At 61.4% G+C, this 23,690-nt stretch overlaps 1 protein-coding gene across 1 annotated transcript in view; it reads left to right on the plus strand.

Annotated features, from left to right (window-relative positions):
- The window catches only part of CAPRIN2 (caprin family member 2), a 69,646-nt gene extending 46,163 nt beyond the window's left edge, over positions 1 to 23,483 (plus strand). Inside the window, exon 23 of the mRNA XM_073649242.1 lies at positions 23,127 to 23,483. Coding sequence (XP_073505343.1) covers positions 23,127 to 23,483 — 357 coding nt within the window. The remainder of the gene's footprint in view (positions 1 to 23,126) is intronic.
- The last annotated feature ends 207 nt before the right edge of the window (positions 23,484 to 23,690 follow it).

Here is a 23,690-nt window from a genome sequence, read left to right on the forward strand (position 1 = left end):
GGGGGCCTACGCTGTCATATGGGTGCGCACGCTCTCTGTATGGGGGGGGGGGCCCGCTGTCATATGGGCGCGTGCTCTCTGTATGGGGGGGAGGGCCCGCTGTCATATGGGTGCGCACGCTCTCTGTATAGGGGCCCGCTGTCATATGGGTGCGCACGCTCTCTGTATAGGGGCCCACTGTCATATGGGCGCGCACGCTCTCTGTATGGGGGCCCACTGTCATATGGGTGCGCACGCTCTCTGTATGGGGGGGGGCCTGCGCTGTCATATGGGTGCGCACGCTCTCTGTATGGGGGGGGGCCCGCTGTCATATGGGTGCGCACGCTCTCTGTATGGGGGGGGCCTACGCTGTCATATGGGTGCGCACGCTCTCTGTATGGGGGGGGGCCCGCTGTCATATGGGTGAGCACGCTCTCTGTATGGGGGCCCGCTGTCATATGGGCGCGTGCTCTCTGTATGGGGGGGGGCCCGCTGTCATATGGGTGCACACGCTCTCTGTATGGGGGCCCACTGTCATATGGGCGCGCGCTCTCTGTATGGGGGCCCTCTGTCATATGGGCGCGCGCTCTCTGTATGGGGGCGTGCTCTCTGTATGGGGGCCCGCTGTCATATGGGTGCGCACGCTCTCTGTATGGGGGTGGGGCCCGCTGTCATATGGCTGCGCACGCTCTCTGTATGGGGGGGGGGGGCCCGCTGTCATATGGTGCGCACGCTCTCTCTATGGGGGCCCGCTGTCATATGGGCGCGTGCTCTCTGTATGGGGGGGGGCCCGCTGTCATATGGGCGCGTGCTCTCTGTATGGGGGGCCCGCTGTCATATGGGCGCGTGCTCTCTGTATGGGGGGGGGGGCCCGCTGTCATATGGGTGCACACGCTCTCTGTATGGGGGCCCGCTGTCATATGGGCGCGCGCTCTCTGTATGGGGGCCCACTGTCATATGGGTGCGCACGCTTTCTGTATGGGGGCCCACTGTCATATGAGCGCGCACGCTCTCTGTATGGGGGCCCACTGTCATATGGGCGCGCACGCTCTCTGTATGGGGGCCCGCTGTCATATGGGTGCGCACGCTCTCTGTATGGGGGCCCGCTGTCATATGGGTGCGCACGCTCTCTGTATGGGGGCCCGCTGTCATATGGGCGCGCGCTCTCTGTATGGGGGCCCGCTGTCATATGGGCGCGCGCTCTCTGTATGGGGGCCCGCTGTCATATGGGTGCGCACGCTCTCTGTATGGGGGCCCGCTGTCATATGGGTGCGCACGCTCTCTGTATGGGGGCCCGCTGTCATATGGGCGCGCGCTCTCTGTATGGGGGCCCGCTATCATATGGGCGCGTACTCTCTGTATGGGGTGGGGCCCGCTGTCATATGGGTGCGCACGCTCTCTGTATGGGGGCCCGCTGTCATATGGGCGCACTCTCTGTATGGAGGCCCGCTGTCATATGGGCGCGCTCTCTGTATGGGGGCCCGCTGTCATATGGGTGCGCACGCTCTCTGTATGGGGGCCCGCTGTCATATGGGCGCGCACGCTCTCTGTATGGGGGCCCGCTGTCATATGGGCCCGCTGTCATATGGGCGCGTGCTCTCTGTATGGGGGGTGGGCCCGCTGTCATATGGGTGCGCACGCTCTCTGTATGGGGGCCCGCTGTCATATGGGTGCGCACGCTCTCTGTATGGGGGCCCGCTGTCATATGGGTGCGCACGCTCTCGGTATGGGGGGGCTCGCTGTCATATGGGTGCGCACGCTCTCTGTATGGGGGCCCGCTGTCATATGGGCGCGTGCTCTCTGTATGGGGGCCCGCTGTCATATGGGCGCGTGCTCTCTGTATGGGGGGGGTGTGGCCCGCTGTCATGGGCGCGCTCTCTGTATGGGGGCCCGCTGTCATATGGGTGCGCACGCTCTCTGTATGGGGGCCCGCTGTCATATGGGCGCGTGCTCTCTGTATGGGGGGGGGGGCCCGCTGTCATATGGGTGCGCACGCTCTCTGTATGGGGGGGCCGCTGTCTTATGGGTGCGCACGCTCTCTGTATGGGGGCCGGCTGTCATATGGGCGCGTGCTCTCTGTATGGGGGGGGGGGGCCCGCTGTCATATGGGTGCGCACGCTCTCTGTATGGGGGGGGGGCCGCTGTCATATGGGTGCGCACGCTGTCTGTATGGGGGCCCGCTGTCATATGGGCGCGCGCTCTCTGTATGGGGGCCCGCTGTCATATGGGTGCGCACGCTCTCTGTATGGGGGCCTGCTGTCATATGGGTGCGCACGCTCTCTGTATGGGGGCCCGCTGTCATATGGGCGCGCGCTCTCTGTATGGGGGCCCGCTGTCATATGGGCGCGTGCTCTCTGTATGGGGGGGGGGAAGCCCGCTGTCATGGGCGCGCTCTCTGTATGGGGGCCCACTGTCATATGGGTGCGCACGCTCTCTGTATGGGGGCCCGCTGTCATATGGGCGCGTACTCTCTGTATGGGGGGGGGCCGCTGTCATATGGGTGCGCACGCTCTCTGTATGGGGGCCCGCTGTCATATGGGTGCGCACGCTCTCTGTATGGGGGCCCGCTGTCATATGGGTGCGCACGCTCTCTGTATGGGGGGGCCCGCTGTCATATGGGCGCGTGCTCTCTGTATGGGGGGGGGGGCCCGCTGTCAAATGGGCGCGCGCTCGCTGTATGGGGGGCCCGCTGTCATATGGGTGCGCGCGCTCTCTGTATGGGGGGGCCCGCTGTCATATGGGCGCGTGCTCTCTGTATGGGGAGGGGGGGCCCGCTGTCATATGGGCGCGTGCTCTCTGTATGGGGGGCCCGCTGTCATATGGGCGCGTGCTCTCTGTATGGGGGGGGGGGGGCCCGCTGTCATATGGGTGCGCACGCTCTCTGTATGGGGGGGGGGCCCGCTGTCATATGGGTGCGCACGCTCTCTGTATGGGGGGGCCCGCTGTCATATGGGCGCGTGCTCTCTGTATGGGGGGGGGCCGCTGCCATATGGGTGCGCACGCTCTCTGTATGGGGGGGCCCGCTGTCATATGGGCGCGTGCTCTCTGTATGGGGGGGCGCTGTCATATGGGTGCGCACGCTCTCTGTATGGGGGGGGGGCGCTGTCATATGGGTGCTCACGCTCTCTGTATGGGGGCCCGCTGTCATATGGGTGCGCACGCTCTCTGTATGGGGGCCCGCTGTCATATGGGCGCGCGCGCTCTCTGTATGGGGGCCCGCTGTCATATGGGTGCGCACGCTCTCTGTATGGGGGGGGGCCCGCTGTCATATGGGGGCCCGCTGTCATATGGGCGCGCGCTCTCTGTATGGTGGGGCCCACTGTCATATGGGTGCGCACGCTCTCTGTATGGGTGCCCGCTGTCATATGGGCGCGCGCTCTCTGTATGGGGGCCCGCTGTCATATGGGTGCGCACGCTCTCTGTATGGGGGGGGGGCCCGCTGTCATATGGGTGCGCACGCTCTCTGTATGAGGGCCGCTGTCATATGGGCGCGTGCTCTCTGTATGGGGGCCGCTGTCATATGGGTGCGCACGCTCTCTGTATGGGGGGGGGCCCTCTGTCATATGGGCGCGTGCTCTCTGTATGGGGGGGGGGCCCGCTGTCATATGGGTGCGCACGCTCTCTGTATAGGAGCCCGCTGTCATATGGGTGCGCGCACTCTCTGTATGGGGGGGGGGGGCGCGCTGTCATATCGGCGCGTGCTCTCTGTATGGGGGGGCCCGCTGTCATATGGGTGCGCACGCTCTCTGTATGGGGGGGGCCTGCGCTGTCATATGGGTGCGCACGCTCTCTGTATAGGGGCCCGCTGTCATATGGGTGCGCACGCTCTCTGTATGGGGGGGCTCGCTGTCATATGGGTGCGCACGCTCTCTGTATAGGGGCCCGCTGTCATATGGGTGCGCACGCTCTCTGTATGGTGGCCCGCTGTCATATGGGTGCGCACGCTCTCTGTATGGGGGCTCGCTGTCATATGGGTGCGCACGCTCTCTGTATGGTGGCCCGCTGTCATATGGGTGCGCACGCTCTCTGTATAGGGGCCCGCTGTCATATGGGTGCGCACGCTCTCTGTATGGTGGCCCGCTGTCATATGGGTGCGCACGCTCTCTGTATGGTGGCCCGCTGTCATATGGGTGCGCACGCTCTCTGTATGGGGGCTCGCTGTCATATGGGTGCGCACGCTCTCTGTATGGGGGCCCGCTGTCATATGGATGCGCACGCTTTCTGTATGGGGGCCCGCTGTCATATGGGCACGCGCGCTCTCTGTATGGGGGGCCCGCTGTCACATGGGTGCGCACGCTCTCTGTATGGGGGGGGGGGGCCGCTGTCATATGGGCGCGTGCTCTTTGTATGGGGGGGGGGCCCGCTGTCATATGGGCGCGTGCTCTCTGTATGGGGGGGCCCGCTGTCATATGGGCGCGTGCTCTCTGTATGGGGGGGGTGCCCGCTGTCATATGGGTGCGCACGCTCTCTGTATGGGGGGGGCCCGCTGTCATATGGGCGCGTGCTCTCTGTATAGGGGCCCGCTGTCATATGGGTGCGCACGCTCTCTGTATGGGGGCCCGCTGTCAAATGGGCGCGTGCTCTCTGTATGGGGGGGGGGCCCGCTGTCATATGGGCGCGTGCTCTCTGTATGGGGGGGGGGGCCCGCTGTCATATGGGTGCGCACGCTCTCTGTATGGGGGCCCGCTGTCAAATGGGCGCACGCTCTCTGTATGGGGGGGCCCGCTGTCATATGGGCTCGTGCTCTCTGTATGGGGGGGGGGGGCGCTGTCATATCGGTGCGCACGCTCTCTGTATCGGGGGCCCGCTGTCATATGGGTGCGCACGCTCTCTGTATGGGGGGGGGGGGCCAGCTGTCATATGGGCGCGTGCTCTTTGTATGGGGGGGGGCCCGCTGTCATATGGGCGCGTGCTCTCTGTATGGGGGGGCCCGCTGTCATATGGGCGCGTGTTCTCTGTATGGGGGCCCGCTGTCATATGGGTGCGCACGCTCTCTGTATGGGGGCCCGCTGTCAAATGAGTGCGCACGCTCTCTGTATGGGGGGGCCCGCTGTCATATGAGTGCGCGCGCTCTCTCTGTATGGGGGCCCGCTGTCATATGGGCGCGTGCTCTCTGTATGGGGGGGCCCGCTGTCATATGGGCGCGTGCGCTCTCTGTATGGGGGGCCCGCTGTCATATGGGTGCGCGCGCTCTCTGTATGGGGGGGGGGCCCGCTGTCATATGGGCGCGTGCTCTTTGTATGGGGGGGGAGCCCGCTGTCATATGGGCGCGTGCTCTCTGTATGGGGGGGGGGGCCCGCTGTCATATGGGTGCGCACGCTCTCTGTATGGGGGGCCCGCTGTCATATGGGCGCGTGCTCTCTGTATGGGGGCGGCGCTGTCATATGGGTGCGCACGCTCTCTGTATGGGGGCCCGCTGTCATATGGGCGCGCGCGCTCTCTGTATGGGGGCCCGCTGTCATATGGGTGCGCACGCTCTCTGTATGGGGGCCCGCTGTCATATGGGTGCGCACGCTCTCTGTATGGGGGCCCGCTGTCATATGGGCGCGCGCGCTCTCTGTATGGGGGCCCGCTGTCATATGGGTGCGCACGCTCTCTGTATGGGGGCCCGCTGTCATATGGGCGCGCGCGCTCTCTGTATGGGGGCCCGCTGTCATATGGGTGTGCAATCTCTCTGTATGGGGGGGGCCCGCTGTCATATGGGCGCGCGCGCTCTCTGTATGGGGGCCCGCTGTTATATGGGCGCGGCTCTCTGTATGGGGGGGCCCGCTGTCATATGGGTGCACACGCTCTCTGTATGGGGGCCCGCTGTCATATGGGCGCGCGCTCTCTGTATGGGGGGGCCCGCTGTCTTATGGGTGAGCACGCTCTGTATGGGTGCCCGCTGTCATATGGGCGCGCGCTCTCTGTATGGGGGGGCCCGCTGTCATATGGGTGCGCACGCTCTGTATGGGGGCCCGCTGTCATATGGGCGCGTGCTCTCTGTATGGGGGCCCGCTGTCATATGGGTGCGCACGCTCTCTGTATGGGGGGGGGGGCCCGCTGTCATATGGGTGCGCACGCTCTCTGTATGGGGGGGGCCCGCTGTCATATGGGCGCGTACTCTCTCTGTATGGGGGGGGGCCCGCTGTCATATGGGTGCGCGTGCTCTCTCTGTATGGGGGGGGGGGCCCGCTGTCATATGGGTGCGCACGCTCTCTGTATGGGGGGGGGCCCGCTGTCATATGGGCGCGTGGTCTCTATGGGGGGGGCCGCTGTCATATGGGTGCGCACGCTCTCTGCATGGGGGCCCGCTGTCATATGGGCGCGTGCTCTCTGTATGGGGGGGGGGCCGCTGTCATATGGGTGCGCACGCTCTCTGTATGGGGGCCTGCTGTCATATGGGCGCGCACGCTCTCTGTATGGGGGCCCGCTGTCATATGGGTGCGCACGCTCTCTGTATGGGGGCCTGCTGTCATATGGGTGCGCACGCTCTGTATGGGGGCCCGCTGTCATATGGGCGCATGCTCTCTGTATGGGGGCCCGCTGTCATATGGGTGCGCACGCTCTCTGTATGGGGGGGGGGCCCGCTGTCATATGGGTGCGCACGCTCTCTGTATGGGGGGGGGCCCGCTGTCATATGGGCGCATACTCTCTCTGTATGGGGGGGGGCCCGCTGTCATATGGGTGCGCGTGCTCTCTCTGTATGGGGGGGGGGGCCCGCTGTCATATGGGTGCGCACGCTCTCTGTATGGGGGGGGGCCCGCTGTCATATGGGCGCGTGCTCTCTATGGGGGGGGCCGCTGTCATATGGGTGCGCACGCTCTCTGCATGGGGGCCCGCTGTCATATGGGCGCGTGCTCTCTGTATGGGGGGGGGGCCGCTGTCATATGGGTGCGCACGCTCTCTGTATGGGGGCCTGCTGTCATATGGGCGCGCACGCTCTCTGTATGGGGGCCCGCTGTCATATGGGTGCGCACGCTCTCTGTATGGGGGCCTGCTGTCATATGGGCGCGCACGCTCTCTGTATGGGGGCCCGCTGTCATATGGGCGCGCACGCTCTCTGTATGGGGGCCCGCTGTCATATGGGCGCGCACGCTCTCTGTTTGGGGGCCCGCTGTCATATGGGTGCGCGCGCTGTCTGTATAGGGGCCCGCTGTCATATGGGTGCGTATGCTCTCTGTATGGGGGCCCGCTGTCATATGGGCGCGCACGCTCTCTGTATGGGGGGGCCCGCTGTCATATGGGCGCACGCTCTCTGTATGGGGGGGGGGGCCGCTGTCATATGGGCGCGCGCTCTCTGTATGGGGGGGCCCGCTGTCATATGGGTGCGCACGCTCTGTATGGGTGCCCGCTGTCATATGGGCGTGCGCTCTCTGTATGGGGGGGCCCGCTGTCATATGGGTGCGCACGCTCTGTATGGGGGCCCGCTGTCATATGGGCGTGTGCTCTCTGTATGGGGGCCCGCTGTCATATGGGTGCGCACGCTCTCTGTATGGGGGGGGGGCCCGCTGTCATATGGGTGCGCACGCTCTCTGTATGGGGGGGGCCCGCTGTCATATGGGTGCGCACGCTCTCTGTATGGGGGGGGGCCCGCTGTCATATGGGCGCGTACTCTCTCTGTATGGGGGGGGGGCCCGCTGTCATATGGGTGCGCGCGCACTCTCTGTATGGGGGGGGGGGCCCGCTGTCATATGGGTGCGCACGCTCTCTGTATGGGGGGGGGCCCGCTGTCATATGGGCGCGTGCTCCCTATGGGGGGGGGGCCGCTGTCATATGGGTGCGCACGCTCTCTGCATGGGGGCCCGCTGTCATATGGGTGCGCACGCTCTCTGTATGGGGGGGGGCCCGCTGTCATATGGGTGCGCACGCTCTCTGTATGGGGGCCCGCTGTCATATGGGCGCGCACGCTCTCTGTATGGGGGCCCGCTGTCATATGGGCGCGCACGCTCTCTGTATGGGGGCCCGCTGTCATATGGGTGCGCACGCTCTCTGTATGGGGGCCCGCTGTCATAGGGGTGCGCACGCTCTCTGTATGGAGGCCCGCTGTCATATGGGTGCGCGCGCTGTCTGTATAGGGGCCCGCTGTCATATGGGTGCGTATGCTCTCTGTATGGGGGCCCGCTGTCATATGGGTGCGCGCGCTCTCTCTGTCTGGGGGCCCGCTGTCATATGGGTGCGCGCGCTGTCTGTATATATTGGCCCGCTGTCATATGGGCGCGTGCTCTCTGTATGGGCGGGGGGGCCCGCTGTCATATGGGTGCGCACGCTCTCTGTATGGGGGCCCGCTGTCATATGGGTGCGTGCTTTCTGTATGGGGGGGGGCCCGCTGTCATATGGGCGCGTGCTCTCTGTATGGGGGGGGGGCCCGCTGTCATATGGGCGCGTGCTCTCTGTATGGGGGGGGGCCCGCTGTCATATGGGTGCGCACGCTCTCTGTATGGGGGGGCCCGCTGTCATATGGGCGCGAGCTCTCTGTATGGGGGGGGCGCTGTCATATGGGTGCGCACGCTCTCTGTATGGGGGCCCGCTGTCATATGGGCGCGCGCGCTCTCTGTATGGGGGCCCGCTGTCATATGGGTGCGCACGCTCTCTGTATGGGGACCCGCTGTCATATGGGTGCGCACGCTCTCTGTATGGTGGCCCGCTGTCATATGGGCGCGCGCTCTCTCTGTATGGAGGTCCGCTGTCATATGGGTGCGCACGCTCTCTGTATGGGGGCCCGCTGTCATATGGGCGCGCGCGCTCTCTGTATGGGGGCCCGCTGTCATATGGGTGCGCACGCTCTCTGTATGGGGGGGGGCCCGCTGTCATATGGGCGCGCGCGCTCTCTGTATGGGGGGGCCCGCTGTCATATGGGCGCGCGCTCTCTGTATGGGGGGGCCCGCTGTCATATGGGTGCGCACGCTCTCTGTATGGGGGCCCGCTGTCATATGGGCGCGCGCTCTCTGTATGGGGGGGCCCGCTGTCATATGGGTGCGCACGGTCTGTATGGGTGCCCGCTGTCATATGGGCGCGCGCTCTCAGTATGGGGGGGCCCGCTGTCATATGGGTGCGCACGCTCTGTATGGGGGCCCGCTGTCATATGGGCACGTGCTCTCTGTATGGGGGCCCGCTGTCATATGGGTGCGCACGCTCTCTGTATGGGGGCCGCTGTCATATGGGCGCGTGCTCTCTGTATGGGGGCCGCTGTCATATGGGCGCGTGCTCTCTGTATGGGGGCCGCTATCATATGGGTGCGCACGCTCTCTGTATGGGGGGGGGGCCCGCTGTCATATGGGCGCGTGCTCTCTGTATGGGGGGGCCCGCTGTCATATGGGTGCGCACGCTCTCTGTATGGGGGGGGGGCCCGCTGTCATATGGGTGCGCACGCTCTCTGTATGGGGGCCGCTGTCATATGGGCGCGTGCTCTCTGTATGGGGGCCGCTGTCATATGGGCGCGTGCTCTCTGTATGGGGGCCGCTGTCATATGGGTGCGCACGCTCTCTGTATGGGGGGGGGGCCCGCTGTCATATGGGCGCGTGCTCTCTGTATGGGGGGGCCCGCTGTCATATGGGTGCGCACGCTCTCTGTATGGGGGCCGCTGTCATATGGGCGTGACGCGCCCCCTGGGCCAGTGTTGTTTGGGGGATACCCGGAGCCGGATCAGATGGGGGTTGTAGTCTCCGAGTGGCGGTGACCCGGTCCGTGCCCAGGGTGTCAAGCTCAGTGTGTGGCAGTCCTTATAGATGTTACTAGATGTTCTTTTATGTCGACTATGCCACCCGTTGATTTGCGGTCACTACGGCCGCCGCTGCAGCAGGGTCCGCTGAGGCTGGTGGTGTGTGTGCAGCTCAGGTAGTATAACCCCCAACGGGAGGGGTATAGCCTCAGGTGGTCAGGTGTAGAGGATGGTGGTTGTGGAGGTGCAGTGAGGATGGTAATGAGACTCAGAGTCGGGCTGTGCAGTTCAGGGTCTTTACTTACTGCTGTTATGCTGGTCACTCCGGCCTTGAGTGACCGCCCGAGCCGTGCTGCGTCCACCAGGTCCTGGACTCGGCCAACTCCCAAGTAATTCTGGAGCGTGATCCTGAGCTCCCTTTCTGACTTGTCCTTCTCTCTGGCCTTCCCCACCAGGGATCCACCTAAGTCCGGCTCCCTCGGGCCTCTTGTTGGTAAACCCTTGTCTCTGGGTTCCCTGACCCTATTCTTGGTTTGCCTTCCGGGTGGATTTAGTGGGTGGTCGTGGCAGATCCTGCCCACGACCTCCGGTCTCTGGCTAAGGATTAATGCCCTCCACCAGCTTGGGATCCGGTACCCTTGTGCCAACTCTTCACCCTCTGATCTAATCTTGGGTTCTTGGAGTTCTCTCTTCTCCCCCTCTGGGTCCTTCTTTCTCCTCTCTCTCTCTTGGCCTTGGAGCTGCTCTTCTCCTCTGCTCTCTTCCTCTGACTCAACTCTGACAGACTGACCAAACCTCTACAAAAGACCCTGTTCTAAGATGGTTCCCACCTTATATACTCCCTCTATGTGTGAGCTCAGGTGACCAGCACCCAATGAGCTCCTAGCACTACCCAGACTGCTCCCCCTATCTGCCCCTACACTACTGGGATGTTCCACCCCCCTCCCACTCCAGCCAGGGACAGACACTGTCGTACCTGCACATTTCTCTAGTGGGAGTACCATTGATCTGTCCCCCGGAAATGGGATGTATGCAGTGCATGCAGCCTACTGAGCTCAGTTCCACACTCCATCCTTACCCGGGAGTGGAATACCACACCTCTGGCTTGAGGTGTAATACCCCTGTAGCAGCCGAATCCTCAGGGTGCTACAGGCGCGTGCTCTCTGTATGGGGGCCGCTGTCATATGAGTGCGCACACTCTCTGTATGGGGGCCGCTGTCATATGGGCGCGTGCTCTCTGTATGGGGGCCCGCTGTCATATGGGTGCGCACGCTCTCTGTATGGGGGCCCGCTGTCATATGGGTGCGCACGCTCTCTGTATGGGGGGGGGCCGCTGTCATATGGGCGCGTGCTCTCTGTATGGGGGGGCCCGCTGTCATATGGGTGCGCACGCTCTCTGTATGGGGGGGGGCCCGCTGTCATATGGGCGCGTGCTCTCTGTATGGGGGGGGGGGGCCCCGCTGTCATATGGGCGCGTGCTCTCTCTGTATGGGGGGGGGGGGCGCTGTCATATGGGTGCGCACGCTCTCTGTATGGGGGCCCGCTGTCATATGGGCGCGTGCTCTCTGTATGGGGGGGGGCCCGCTGTCATATGGGTGCGCACGCTCTCTGTATGGGGGCCCGCTGTCATATGGGTGCGCACGCTCTCTGTATGGGGGCCCGCTTTCATATGGGGCGCGCTCTCTATATGGGGGCCCGCTGTCATATGGGTGCGCACGCTCTCTGTATGGGGGCCCGCTGTCATATGGGTGCGCACGCTCTCTGTATGGGGGGGGGCGCTGTCATATGGGTGCTCACGCTCTCTGTATGGGGGCCCGCTGTCATATGGGTGCGCACGCTCTCTTTATGGGGGCCCGCTGTCATATGGGCGCGCGCGCTCTCTGTATGGGGGCCCGCTGTCATATAGGCGAGCGCGCTCTCTGTATGGGGGCCCGCTGTCATATGGGTTCGCACGCTCTTTGTATGGGGGGGGGCCCGCTGTCATATGGGTGCGCACTCTCTCTGTATGGGGGCCCGCTGTCATATGGGCGCGTGCTCTCTGTATGGGGGGGCCCGCTGTCATATGGGCGCGTGCTCTCTGTATGGGGGGGGGGCCGCAGTCATATGGGTGCGCACGCTCTCTGTATGGGGGCCCGCTGTCATATGGGCGCGTGCTCTCTGTATGGGGGGGGACCCGCTGTCATATGGGCGCGTGCTCTCTGTATGGGGGGGGGGCCCGCTGTCATATGGGCGCGTGCTCTCTGTATGGGGGCCCGCTGTCATATGGGTGCGCACGCTCTCTGTATGGGGGCCCGCTGTCATATGGTTGCGCACGCTCTCTGTATGGGTGGGGGCCCGCTGTCATATGGGTGCGCACTCTCTCTGTATGGGGGCACGCTGTCATATGGGCGCGTGCTCTCTGTATGGGGGGGCCTGCTGTCATATGGGCGCGTGCTCTCTGTATGGGGGGGGGGCCGCTGTCATATGGGTGCGCACGCTCTCTGTATGGGGGCCCGCTGTCATATGGGCGCGTGCTCTCTGTATGGGGGGGGGCCCGCTGTCATATGGGCGCGTGCTCTCTGTATGGGGGGGGGGCCCGCTGTCATATGGGCGTGTGCTCTCTGTATGGGGGCCCGCTGTCATATGGGTGCGCACGCTCTCTGTATGGGGGGGGGCCTGCTGTCATATGGGCGCGTGCTCTCTGTATGGGGAGGGGGGGCCCGCTGTCATATGGGCGCGTGCTCTCTGTATAGGGGGGGGCCCGCTGTCATATGGGCGCGTGCTCTCTGTATGGGGGCCCGCTGTCATATGGGTGCGCACGCTCTCTGTATGGGGGGGGCCCGCTGTCATATGGGTGCGCACTCTCTCTGTATGGGGGCCCGCTGTCATATGGGCGCGTGCTCTCTGTATGGGGGGGCCCGCTGTCATATGGGCGCGTGCTCTCTGTATGGGGGGGGGCCGCTGTCATATGGGTGCGCACGGTCTCTGTATGGGGGCCCGCTGTCATATGGGTGCGCACGCTCTCTGTATGGGGGGGGGCCCGCTGTCATATGGGCGCGTGCTCTCTGTATGGGGGGGCCCGCTGTCATATGGGCGCGTGCTCTCTGTATGGGGGGGGCCCGCTGTCAAATGGGCGCGTGCTCTCTGTATGGGGGGGGGGCCCGCTGTCATATGGGCGCGTGCTCTCTGTATGGGGGCCCGCTGTCATATGGGTGCGCACGCTCTCTATATGGAGTGGTGCCCGCTGTCATATGGGTGCGCACGCTCTCTGTATGGGGGCCCGCTGTAATATGGGCGCGCGATCTCTGTATGGGGGCCCGCTGTCATATGGGCACGCGCGCTCTCTGTATGGGGGGCCCGCTGTCACATGGGTGCGCACGCTCTCTGTATGGGGGGGGGGGCCGCTGTCATATGGGCGCTTGCTCTTTGTATGGGGGGGGGCCCGCTGTCATATGGGCGCGTGCTCTCTGTATGGGGGGGCCCGCTGTCATATGGGCGCGTGCTCTCTGTATGGGGGGGGTGCCCGCTGTCATATGGGTGCGCACGCTCTCTGTATGGGGGGGCCCGCTGTCATATGGGTGCACACGCTCTCTGTATGGGGGGGGGGCTCGCTGTCATATGGGTGCGCACGCTCTCTGTATGGGGGCCCGCTGTCATATGGGCGCGTGCTCTCTGTATGGGGGGGGGGCCCGCTGTCATATGGGCGCGTGCTCTCTGTATGGGGGGGGGGGCCCCGCTGTCATATGGGTGCGCACGCTCTCTGTATGGGGGGGCCCGCTGTCATATGGGCGCGTGCTCTCTGTATGGGGGGGGGGGCGCTGTCATATGGGTGCGCACACTCTCTGTATCGGGGGCCCGCTGTCATATGGGTGCGCACGCTCTCTGTATGGGGGGGGGGCCAGCTGTCATATGGGCGCGTGCTCTTTGTATGGGGGGGGGCCCGCTGTCATATGGGCGCGTGCTCTCTGTATGGGGGGGCCCGCTGTCATATGGGCGCGTGCTCTCTGTATGGGGGCCCGCTGTCATATGGGTGCGCACGCTCTCTGTATGGGGGCCCGCTGTCATATGAGTGCGCACGCTCTCTGTATGGGGGGGGGGCCCGCTGTCATATGAGTGCGCGCGCTCTCTCTGTATGGGGGCCCGCTGTCATATGAGTGCGCACGCTCTCTGTATGGGGGGGGGCCCGCTGTCATATGAGTGCGCGCGCTCTCTCTGTATGGGGGCCCGCTGTCATATGGGTGCACGCGCTCTCTGTATGGGGGGGGGGCCCGCTGTCATATGGGCGCGTGCTCTTTGTATGGGGGGGAGCCCGCTGTCATATGGGCGCGTGCTCTCTGTATGGGGGGGGGCCCGCTGTCATATGGGTGCGCACGCTCTCTGTATGGGGGGGCCCGCTGTCATATGGGCGCGTGCTCTCTGTATGGGGGGGGCGCTGTCATATGGGTGCGCACGCTCTCTGTATGGGGGCCCGCTGTCATATGGGCGCGCGCGCTCTCTGTATGGGGGACCGCTGTCATATGGGTGCGCACGCTCTCTGTATGGGGGCCCGCTGTCATATGGGTGCGCACGCTCTCTGTATGGGGGCCCGCTGTCATATGGGCGCCCGCGCTCTCTGTATGGGGGCCCGCTGTCATATGGGTGCGCACGCTCTCTGTATGGGGGCCCGCTGTCATATGGGCGCGCGCGCTCTCTGTATGGGGGCCCGCTGTCATATGGGTGTGCAATCTCTCTGTATGGGGGGGGGCCCGCTGTCATATGGGCGCGCGCGCTCTCTGTATGGGGGCCCGCTGTTATATGGGCGCGCGCTCTCTGTATGGGGGGGCCCGCTGTCATATGGGTGAGCACGCTCTGTATGGGTGCCCGCTGTCATATGGGCGCGCGCTCTCTGTATGGGGGGGCCCGCTGTCATATGGGTGCGCACGCTCTGTATGGGGGCCCGCTGTCATATGGGCGCGTGCTCTCTGTATGGGGGCCCGCTGTCATATGGGTGCGCACGCTCTCTGTATGGGGGGGGGGGCCCGCTGTCATATGGGTGCGCACGCTCTCTGTATGGGGGGGGGGCCCGCTGTCATATGGGTGCGCACGCTCTCTGTATGGGGGGGGCCCGCTGTCATATGGGCGCGTACTCTCTCTGTATGGGGGGGGGGCCCGCTGTCATATGGGTGCGCGCGCTCTCTCTGTATGGGGGGGGGGCCCGCTGTCATATGGGTGCGCACGCTCTCTGTATGGGGGGGGGCCCGCTGTCATATGGGCGCGTGGTCTCTATGGGGGGGGGGGCCGCTGTCATATGGGTGCGCACGCTCTCTGCATGGGGGCCCGCTGTCATATGGGCGCGTGCTCTCTGTATGGGGGGGGGCCCGCTGTCATATGGGTGCGCACGCTCTCTGTATGGGGGCCTGCTGTCATATGGGCGCGCACGCTCTCTGTATGGGGGCCCGCTGTCATATGGGCGCGCACGCTCTCTGTATGGGGGCCCGCTGTCATATGGGCGCGCACGCTCTCTGTATGGGGGCCCGCTGTCATATGGGTGCGCGCGCTGTCTGTATAGGGGCCCGCTGTCATATGGGTGCGTATGCTCTCTGCATGGGGGCCCGCTGTCATATGGGCGCGCGCACTCTCTGTATGGGGGGGCCCGCTGTCATATGGGCGCACGCTCTCTGTATGGGGGCCCGCTGTCATATGGGCGCGCGCTCTCTGTATGGGGGGGCCCGCTGTCATATGGGTGCGCACGCTCTGTATGGGTGCCCGCTGTCATATTGGCGCGCGCTCTCTGTATGGGGGGGCCCGCTGTCATATGGGTGCGCACGCTCTGTATGGGGGCCCGCTGTCATATGGGCGCGTGCTCTCTGTATGGGGGCCCGCTGTCATATGGGTGCGCACGCTCTCTGTATGGGGGAGGGGCCCGCTGTCATATGGGTGCGCACGCTCTCTGTATGGGGGGGGGGGCCCGCTGTCATATGGGTGCGCACGCTCTCTGTATGGGGGGGGGGCCCGCTGTCATATGGGCGCGTGCTCTCTATGGGGGGGGGGCCGCTGTCATATGGGTGCGCACGCTCTCTGCATGGGGGCCCGCTGTCATATGGGCGCGCACGCTCTCTGTATGGGGGCCCGCTGTCATATGGGCGCGCACGCTCTCTGTATGGGGGCCCGCTGTCATATGGGTGCGCACGCTCTCTGTATGGGGGCCCGCTGTCATATGGGTGCGCACGCTCTCTGTATGGGGGCCCGCTGTCATATGGGTGCGCGCGCTGTCTGTATAGGGGCCCGCTGTCATATGGGTGCTTATGCTCTCTGTATGGGGGCCCGCTGTCATATGGGTGCGCGCGCTCTCTCTGTCTGGGGGCCCGCTGTCATATGGGTGCGCGCGCTGTCTGTATAGGGGCCCGCTGTCATATGGGCGCGTGCTCTCTGTATGGGCGGGGGGGCCCGCTGTCATATGGGTGCGCACGCTCTCTGTATGGGGGCCTGCTGTTATATGGGCGCGTGCTCTCTGTATGGGGGGGGGCCCGCTGTCATATGGGTGCGCGCGCTCTCTGTATGGGGGCCCGCTGTCATATGGGCGCGTGCGCTGTCTGTATGGGGGCCCGCTGTCATATGGGTGCGCACGCTCTCTGTATGGGGGCCCGCTGTCATATGGGGGCGCACGCTCTCTGTATGGGGGGGCGCCCGCTATCATATGGGTGCGCACGCTCTCTGTATGGGGGCCCGCTGTCATATGGGCGCGTGCTCTCTGTATGGGGGGGGGGCCCGCTGTCATATGGGTGCGCGCGCGCTTTCTGTATAGGGGCCCGCTGTCATATGGGTGCGCACGCTCTCTGTATGGGGGCCCGCTGTCATATGGGCGCGTGCTCTCTGTATGGGGGCCCGCTGTCTTATGGGTGCGCACGCTCTCTGTATGGGGGCTCGCTGTCATTTGGGTGCGCACGCTCTCTGTATGGGGGCCCGCTGTCATATGGGCGCGTGCTGTCTGTATGGGGGGGGGGCCCGCTGTCATATGGGCGCGTGCTCTCTGTATGGGGGCCCGCTGTCATATGGGTGCGCACGCTCTCTGTATGGGGGCCCGCTGTCATATGGGTGCGCACGCTCTCTGTATGGGGGCCCGCTGTCATATGGGCGCGTGCTCTCTGTATGGGGGCCCGCTGTCATATGGGTGCGCACGCGCGCTTTCTGTATGGGGGCCCGCTGTCATATGGGTGCGCACGCTCTCTGTATGGGGGCCCGCTGTCATATGGGCGCGTGCTCTCTGTATGGGGGGGGGCTCGCTGTCATATGGACGCGTGCTCTCTGTATGGGGGGGGGGCCCGCTGTCATATGGGCGCGTGCTCTCTGTATGGGGGGGGGCCCGCTGTCATATGGGCGCGTGGTCTCTATGGGGGGGGGGGCCGCTGTCATATGGGTGCGCACGCTCTCTGCATGGGGGCCCGCTGTCATATGGGCGCGTGCTCTCTGTATGGGGGGGGGCCCGCTGTCATATGGGTGCGCACGCTCTCTGTATGGGGGCCTGCTGTCATATGGGCGCGCACGCTCTCTGTATGGGGGCCCGCTGTCATATGGGCGCGCACGCTCTCTGTATGGGGGCCCGTTGTCATATGGGCGCGCACGCTCTCTGTATGGGGGCCCGCTGTCATATGGGTGCGCGCGCTGTCTGTATAGGGGCCCGCTGTCATATGGGTGCGTACACTCTCTGTATGGGGGCCCGCTGTCATATGGGCGCGTGCTCTCTGTATGGGGGGGCCCGCTGTCATATGGGCGCGTGCTCTCTGTATGGGGGGGGGCCCGCTGTCATATGGGCGCGTGCTCTCTGTATGGGGGCCCGCTGTCATATGGGTGCGCACGCTCTCTGTATGGGGGGTGGGGCCTGCTGTCATATGGGCGCGTGCTCTCTGTATGGGGGGGGGGGCCGCTGTCATATGGGTGCGCGCGCGCTTTCTGTATGGGGGCCCGCTGTCATATGGGTGCGCACGCTCTCTGTATGGGGGCCCGCTGTCATATGGGCGCGTGCTCTCTGTATGGGGGGGGGCCCGCTGTCATATGGGTGCGCACGCTCTCTGTATGGGGGCCCGCTGTCATATGGGCGCGTGCTCTCTGTATGGGGGCCCGCTGTCATATGGGTGCGCACGCTCTCTGTATGGGGGGGGGGGGCCCGCTGTCATATGGGTGCGCACGCTCTCTGTATGGGGGCCCGCTGTCATATGGGTGCGCGCGCGCTTTCTGTATGGGGGCCCGCTGTCATATGGGTGCGCACGCTCTCTGTATGGGGGCCTGCTGTCATATGGGTGCGTGCTCTCTGTATGGGGGCCCGCTGTCATATGGGTGCGCACGCTCTCTGTATGGGGGCCCGCTGTCATATTGGTGCGCACGCTCTCTGTATGGGGGCCTGCTGTCATATGGGCGCGTGCTCTCTGTATGGGGGGGGGGGCCCGCTGTCATATGGGTGCGCGCGCGCTTTCTGTATGGGGGCCCGCTGTCATATGGGCGCGTGCTCTCTGTATGGGGGGGGGGCTCGCTGTCATATGGGTGCGCACGCTCTCTGCATGGGTCCCGCTGTCATATGGGCGCGTGCTCTCTGTATGGGGGGGGGGCCCGCTGTCATATGGGCGTGTGCTCTCTGTATGGGGGGGGGCCCGCTGTCATATGGGTGCGCACGCTCTCTGTATGGGGGCCCGCTGTCATATGGGCGTGTGATCTCTGTATGGGGGGGGGCCCGCTGTCATATGGGTGCGCACGCTCTCTGTATGGGGGCCTGCTGTCATATGGGCGCGTGCTCTCTGTATGGGGGGGGGCCCGCTGTCATATGGGCGCGTGCTCTCTGTATGGGGGGGGGGCCGCTGTCATATGGGTGCGCACGCTCTCTGTATGGGGGCCCGCTGTCATATGGGCGCGCGCTCTCTGTATGGGGGGGGCCCGCTGTCATATGGGCGCGCTCTCTGTATTGGGGCCCGCTCTGTTATGGGCGTGCGCTCTCTGTATGGGGGGGCCCGCTGTCATGAGCGCGCTCTCTGTATTGGGGCCCGCTCTGTTATGGGCGTGCGCTCTCTGTATGGGGGAGGCCCGCTGTCATGGGTGCGCTCTCTGTATTGGGGCCCGCTCTGTTATGGGCGTGCGCTCTCTGTATGGGGGGTTGCCCGCTGTCATATGGGCGCGCTCTCTGTATTGGGGCCCGCTCTGTTATGGGCGTGCGCTCTCTGTATGGGGGGGGGGCCCGCTGTCATGGGCGCGCTCTCTGTATTGGGGCCCGCTCTGTTATGGGCGTGCGCTCTCTGTATGGGGGGGGGGCCCGCTGTCATGAGCGCGCTCTCTGTATTGGGGCCCGCTCTGTTATGGGCGTGCGCTCTCTGTATGGGGGGGGGCCCGCTGTCATGGGCGCGCTCTCTGTATTGGGGCCCGCTCTGTTATGGGCGTGCGCTCTCTGTATGGGGGGGGCCCGCTGTCATGGGCGCGCTCTCTGTATTGGGGCCCGCTCTGTTATGGGCGTGCGCTCTCTGTATGGGGGGGGCCCGCTGTCATGAGCGCGCTCTGTATTGGGGCCCGCTCTGTTATGGGCGTGCGCTCTCTGTATGGGGGGGGCCCGCTGTCATGGGCGCGCTCTCTGTATTGGGGCCCGCTCTGTTATGGGCGTGCGCTCTCTGTATGGGGGGGGCCCGCTGTCATATGGGCGCGCTCTCTGTATTGGGGCCCGCTCTGTTATGGGCGTGCGCTCTCTGCATGGGGGGGGGCCCGCTGTCATGAGCGCGCTCTCTGTATTGGGGCCCGCTCTGTTATGGGCGTGCGCTCTCTGTATGGGGGGGGGGCCCGCTGTCATGGGCGCGCTCTCTGTATTGGGGCCCGCTCTGTTATGGGCGTGCGCTCTCTGTATGGGGGGGGGGGCCCGCTGTCATATGGGTGCGCTCTCTGTATTGGGGCCCGCTCTGTTATGGGCGTGCGCTCTCTGTATGGGGGGGGGCCCGCTGTCATGAGCGCGCTCTCTGTATTGGGGCCCGCTCTGTTATGGGCGTGCGCTCTCTGTATGGGGGGGGGGCCCGCTGTCATATGGGTGCGCTCTCTGTATTGGGGCCCGCTCTGTTATGGGCATGCGCTCTCTGTATGGGGGGGGGGGCCCGCTGTCATGGGCGCGCTCTCTGTATTGGGGCCCGCTCTGTTATGGGCGTGCGCTCTCTGGGGGCGTGCTCTGTCATGGGGGCTGTTTGACGTATTTGCATATGGACATATTATGTAGACCCTATTTCATGGCACTAAGCAGACTACTGCAAATATGACTCCATTTTCATCCTCTCAGGAAAAAAAAAGGGGGTAATGTCTCCTCCAATGTTTCGCTCCTTTATCACGGGTTGTACTGGCATCCGATCGCTTGCCCTTGCAGATCTGTGTAAAATTATTTAATAAGTGATCTTTATACTTTCAGTTGCTGAACTCAGTAAAAATATTTTAAAAATTCCCTCACGTACAGGTTTTTTTTTTTTTCACAAACACTGACCCCTTAGGATTTTTCTTGAATCGTACTTTGACCCCTTTTGTGTGACCTTTTGGTGTCATTAGATTGGTTAGAAATTAATGGACGCTGTGCTGCGATTGGCTGCTGTGGGCAGAGAACCAGCTTCCAAAGAGCATGGTGGTGTCCATAACATCCAATCAGAGCATAGCTTTCATTTTACCTCAGCAGTAGAAGTAATGAAAGCTGCGCTGTGATTGGTTGCTATGGGGAGTAAAGGCAGATTTTCTTTTAGACACAGTTGATAAGAGCGCGGTGCTTCCCACGATTCCTCTCAGTATTTACTGGTTGTGGTGGATTAAGCTTCTGTTCCTAAGAACATGATCAGAATGGCTACGAGGGGATGTCGTAATTCACCCGACAACTTTTGGCTACCTTCGCATTTCTTTTGCAGTGAAGGAACGTTTCAGACTTGGTTAGAAAAGTGTGTTCTGCGTACTTTGGTGTAAAACAAAGTGAACAGGACAATTTGTGGGCTCCATGTGTAGAGGAACTAGGACAGTGGTCTGGAGGGAAGGAAAAGAGCTTTTGGTTTTGGCGTTCCTAAGATCTGGAGTGAACCGTGAAATCAGTGCTCCAATTGTCCATGTAACGGGGAGGGATTCAACCCTAAAAATAAGGAAATTCTACACCTGGACCTCCCGTCAGTGTTTCACCCTGTTCCTCATGGTCCAGGAATACCTGTCCCTTCACCTCCAGAGAAACTTGAAGATACACCTGAGTCAGAACATGAAGACCAGGATTCTGATGAAGACTTTCACGATAGTCACAACGAGTCTTGGCTTTTTTTTCACAGCTCGAATTAAATAATTTAATCAGGGACTTTTGGACCTTCTTCAGAACTTTTAGGCTCTAGACCAGTGTTTCCCAAACCCCATCCTCACGTTCCCCCACAGGTCATGTTTTCAGGATCTCCATAGTATTGACCAGGTGAGAGAATTCCTGATGCCTTGATGATACTTCAATCACCTGTGTAATACTAAGGAGATCCTGAAAACATGACCTGTGGGGGCCCGTGAGCATGGGGTTTGGGAAACACTGCTCTAGACTAAAGAAAGGATCTGCTATCTCTTGGTACCTATATTTCATAGTATATGTCATGGAGATATTACTTTCTTAATAACAATTTCTCCCAAATCCATCTGTTCCCCCTCCCCTATAGTAATTGTCAAAGGACCAATAGATAACACTTGAACCATCTGCTCCTATGCCAATTGACACACACACAGCAGTAGTGACTTGTAAACAAATGTCAGCCAAGAGGTGCTACAACCCAATTAAAATACGAGTGTATTTTTCCCTGGCCGAGGCAGGGGATAATTAGACACAGACTAGTGACAATTTACATGTAGCTGAGGAAGTTCTATTCCCAGGACATCAAAGGGAATCTAACAGAGGTCTTCAGACCTTTGGGCACCGACATGAAATCTTCAATATTGTAAATTCCGATAATAATGGGATCTATATTTTTAGCAACAGGGTCAGCTAAGGAACAATATGGATATTTTCCCATCGCTGTAAGCCCCTCCCAGGGGCTGTGGCACAAAAGTAACAAAATAGCAGACGGCAGCTATACTGTGTGTGGTCTCTGGAGAAAGGTAAAAGCAGGCTGCGTGCCCACGATGCGTTTTTGCTGCGGAATTTCCTTTTAAAACGCTTGGTAATCCATGCCCCATGGTCCCCAAAGAAAATCCGCATGTTCTGTGCACATGCTGCGGAATTTTCAGCAGCGGATTTTCTGCGCGGAAAAATTCGCAGCATGTCCATTATTTGTGCGTTTCCGCATGCGGATTTGACTACTCAATGCATTTGAAAAAACGCATGGCAAAACCGCATGTAAAAACGCTTAAAAAACGTGTGTCAAATCCGCAAGCGTTTTTACTGCCAGGAACATGCATAAACACTGCGGAAATTTTCTGCATCGTGGGCACATAGCCTCATAACGGAAAATATGGTATCACATTCGGGCCTCTACGATCAGCCCATGATAAGTTATAGCAAAAATCAGATATCTAATAAAAATTTGAAGGCTGGAGACCAGCCCCCGTGATGTCATCACAGACGGTATGTGGGCAGGTTTCCCCTTTAGGCATAAAAGAATCCACGGAGGATGGATCAGGACTCATGTTGGGAGTTACATATTTTGTGTAGCACGGGTCACGTTCGCTGAACGGACATCGGAGTGCTTCCCTCCACCTATACTGAGCTGTCCCTGCGAACTGTATAGAGTAAAGTTTCTTCTTTAATCCTGCTTATTTTGTGTAACTGTATATTCTGTACTGCATTGTCCCCTTTTGTAAAATCTTTGTATATTTTTAATAAACACTGCCTCCCTTTTGGATTAAATATAAAATTTAATAGTTCTGTTTCTTTTGCTCTGTACTCGTTCCCTCCCCCGAAGCCATACGCTACCAGATCGTAGGCGTCCGCCCAGGCCTGTATTATATTTCAAACTCGGCCGGTGGTGGCAGTAAATAATAATTGGGCTATCGTGAAGCTGCCAGTAACCATACAGGGGCATATACACATATTCCATGAGTTGGAATCCGGAGGTGTGACGCCATATGCTTTCTGCTCGCTTGCCGATAGCTGCGCAGTGGGAATCGTGTGCTCGCGAATCCCTGAAGAAATCCTGACAGAGTGATGGCATGGTGAGATATTGTGTCATCTCCACGGTGTCGTCCCTGTCGCTGTGAAACCCTGACAGTACAGAAGCAGAGAAAAGGAATTCCTTCCATATTTTTCTCAAGACTGTGCACTAGTGCATTGCAGTGATGATCCTGGGCTGATGGAAAAATTTAATATTGAGTACAATATGAGCAAGTGGAGACTATTGATTCATCCAAAAAAAAAAAAAAAAGTCTGAAAGCTGTGCTACTGCACAATGGCAGCGAGCATGCTTCAGTCCTTGCTGGTCATTCTGTGGACTTGAAGGGAAGCTATGAGAATTTAGACTTTATTCTCAAGAAACGTAACTACGAGGATCAAGGCTGGTCAATATGTGGTGGTCTGTAAGTTCTCTCTTTGCTCTTTGGGCAGCAAGGAGGATACACAAAGTACCCATGCTTTTATGTGAATGGGACAGCTGGGATAGGACTCCTCACCGGAGCCAAAAAAACTTGGCCAACGAGAACATCTTTCCAACTTGGACTCAAGAACATAGTTGTGGAAAGATTAGTTGATCCCACTAAAGTTCTCCTGCCACCACTCCACATTAAGCTTGGACTGATGAAGCAGTTTGTGACCGCTCTACCGAAAGAAGGAGATACTTTTAAGTACCTGTGTGCCAAGTTTAAGGGACTGTCCAAAGCAAAACTGAAGGAAGGCATTTTTGCGGGTCCGGATATTCGAAAACTCATGAAGGACGACGTGTTCGAAACAAATGAAAGCTGTTGAGAAAAGGGCTTGGGATTCTTTTGAAGAAGTCGTGAAGAAGATCAAAAATTTAAGTCCATCATGAAGAACATGCTGAAACGTGTCAAAGCCTTGGGTTGTCTGATGAATTTGAAGTTACATTTTTTTTACATTCCCATTTGGACAACTTTCCTGAGTGTTCAATATATATTTAAACATAATATTTTCCATACCTGTGTTACTGGCAAT

This window comes from Phyllobates terribilis, unplaced genomic scaffold, assembly GCF_046119375.1.
Source record: "Phyllobates terribilis strain yellow unplaced genomic scaffold, ASM4611937v1 Scaffold_10__3_contigs__length_209671492, whole genome shotgun sequence".
In the NCBI taxonomy this organism is placed as follows: Eukaryota; Metazoa; Chordata; class Amphibia; order Anura; family Dendrobatidae; genus Phyllobates; species Phyllobates terribilis.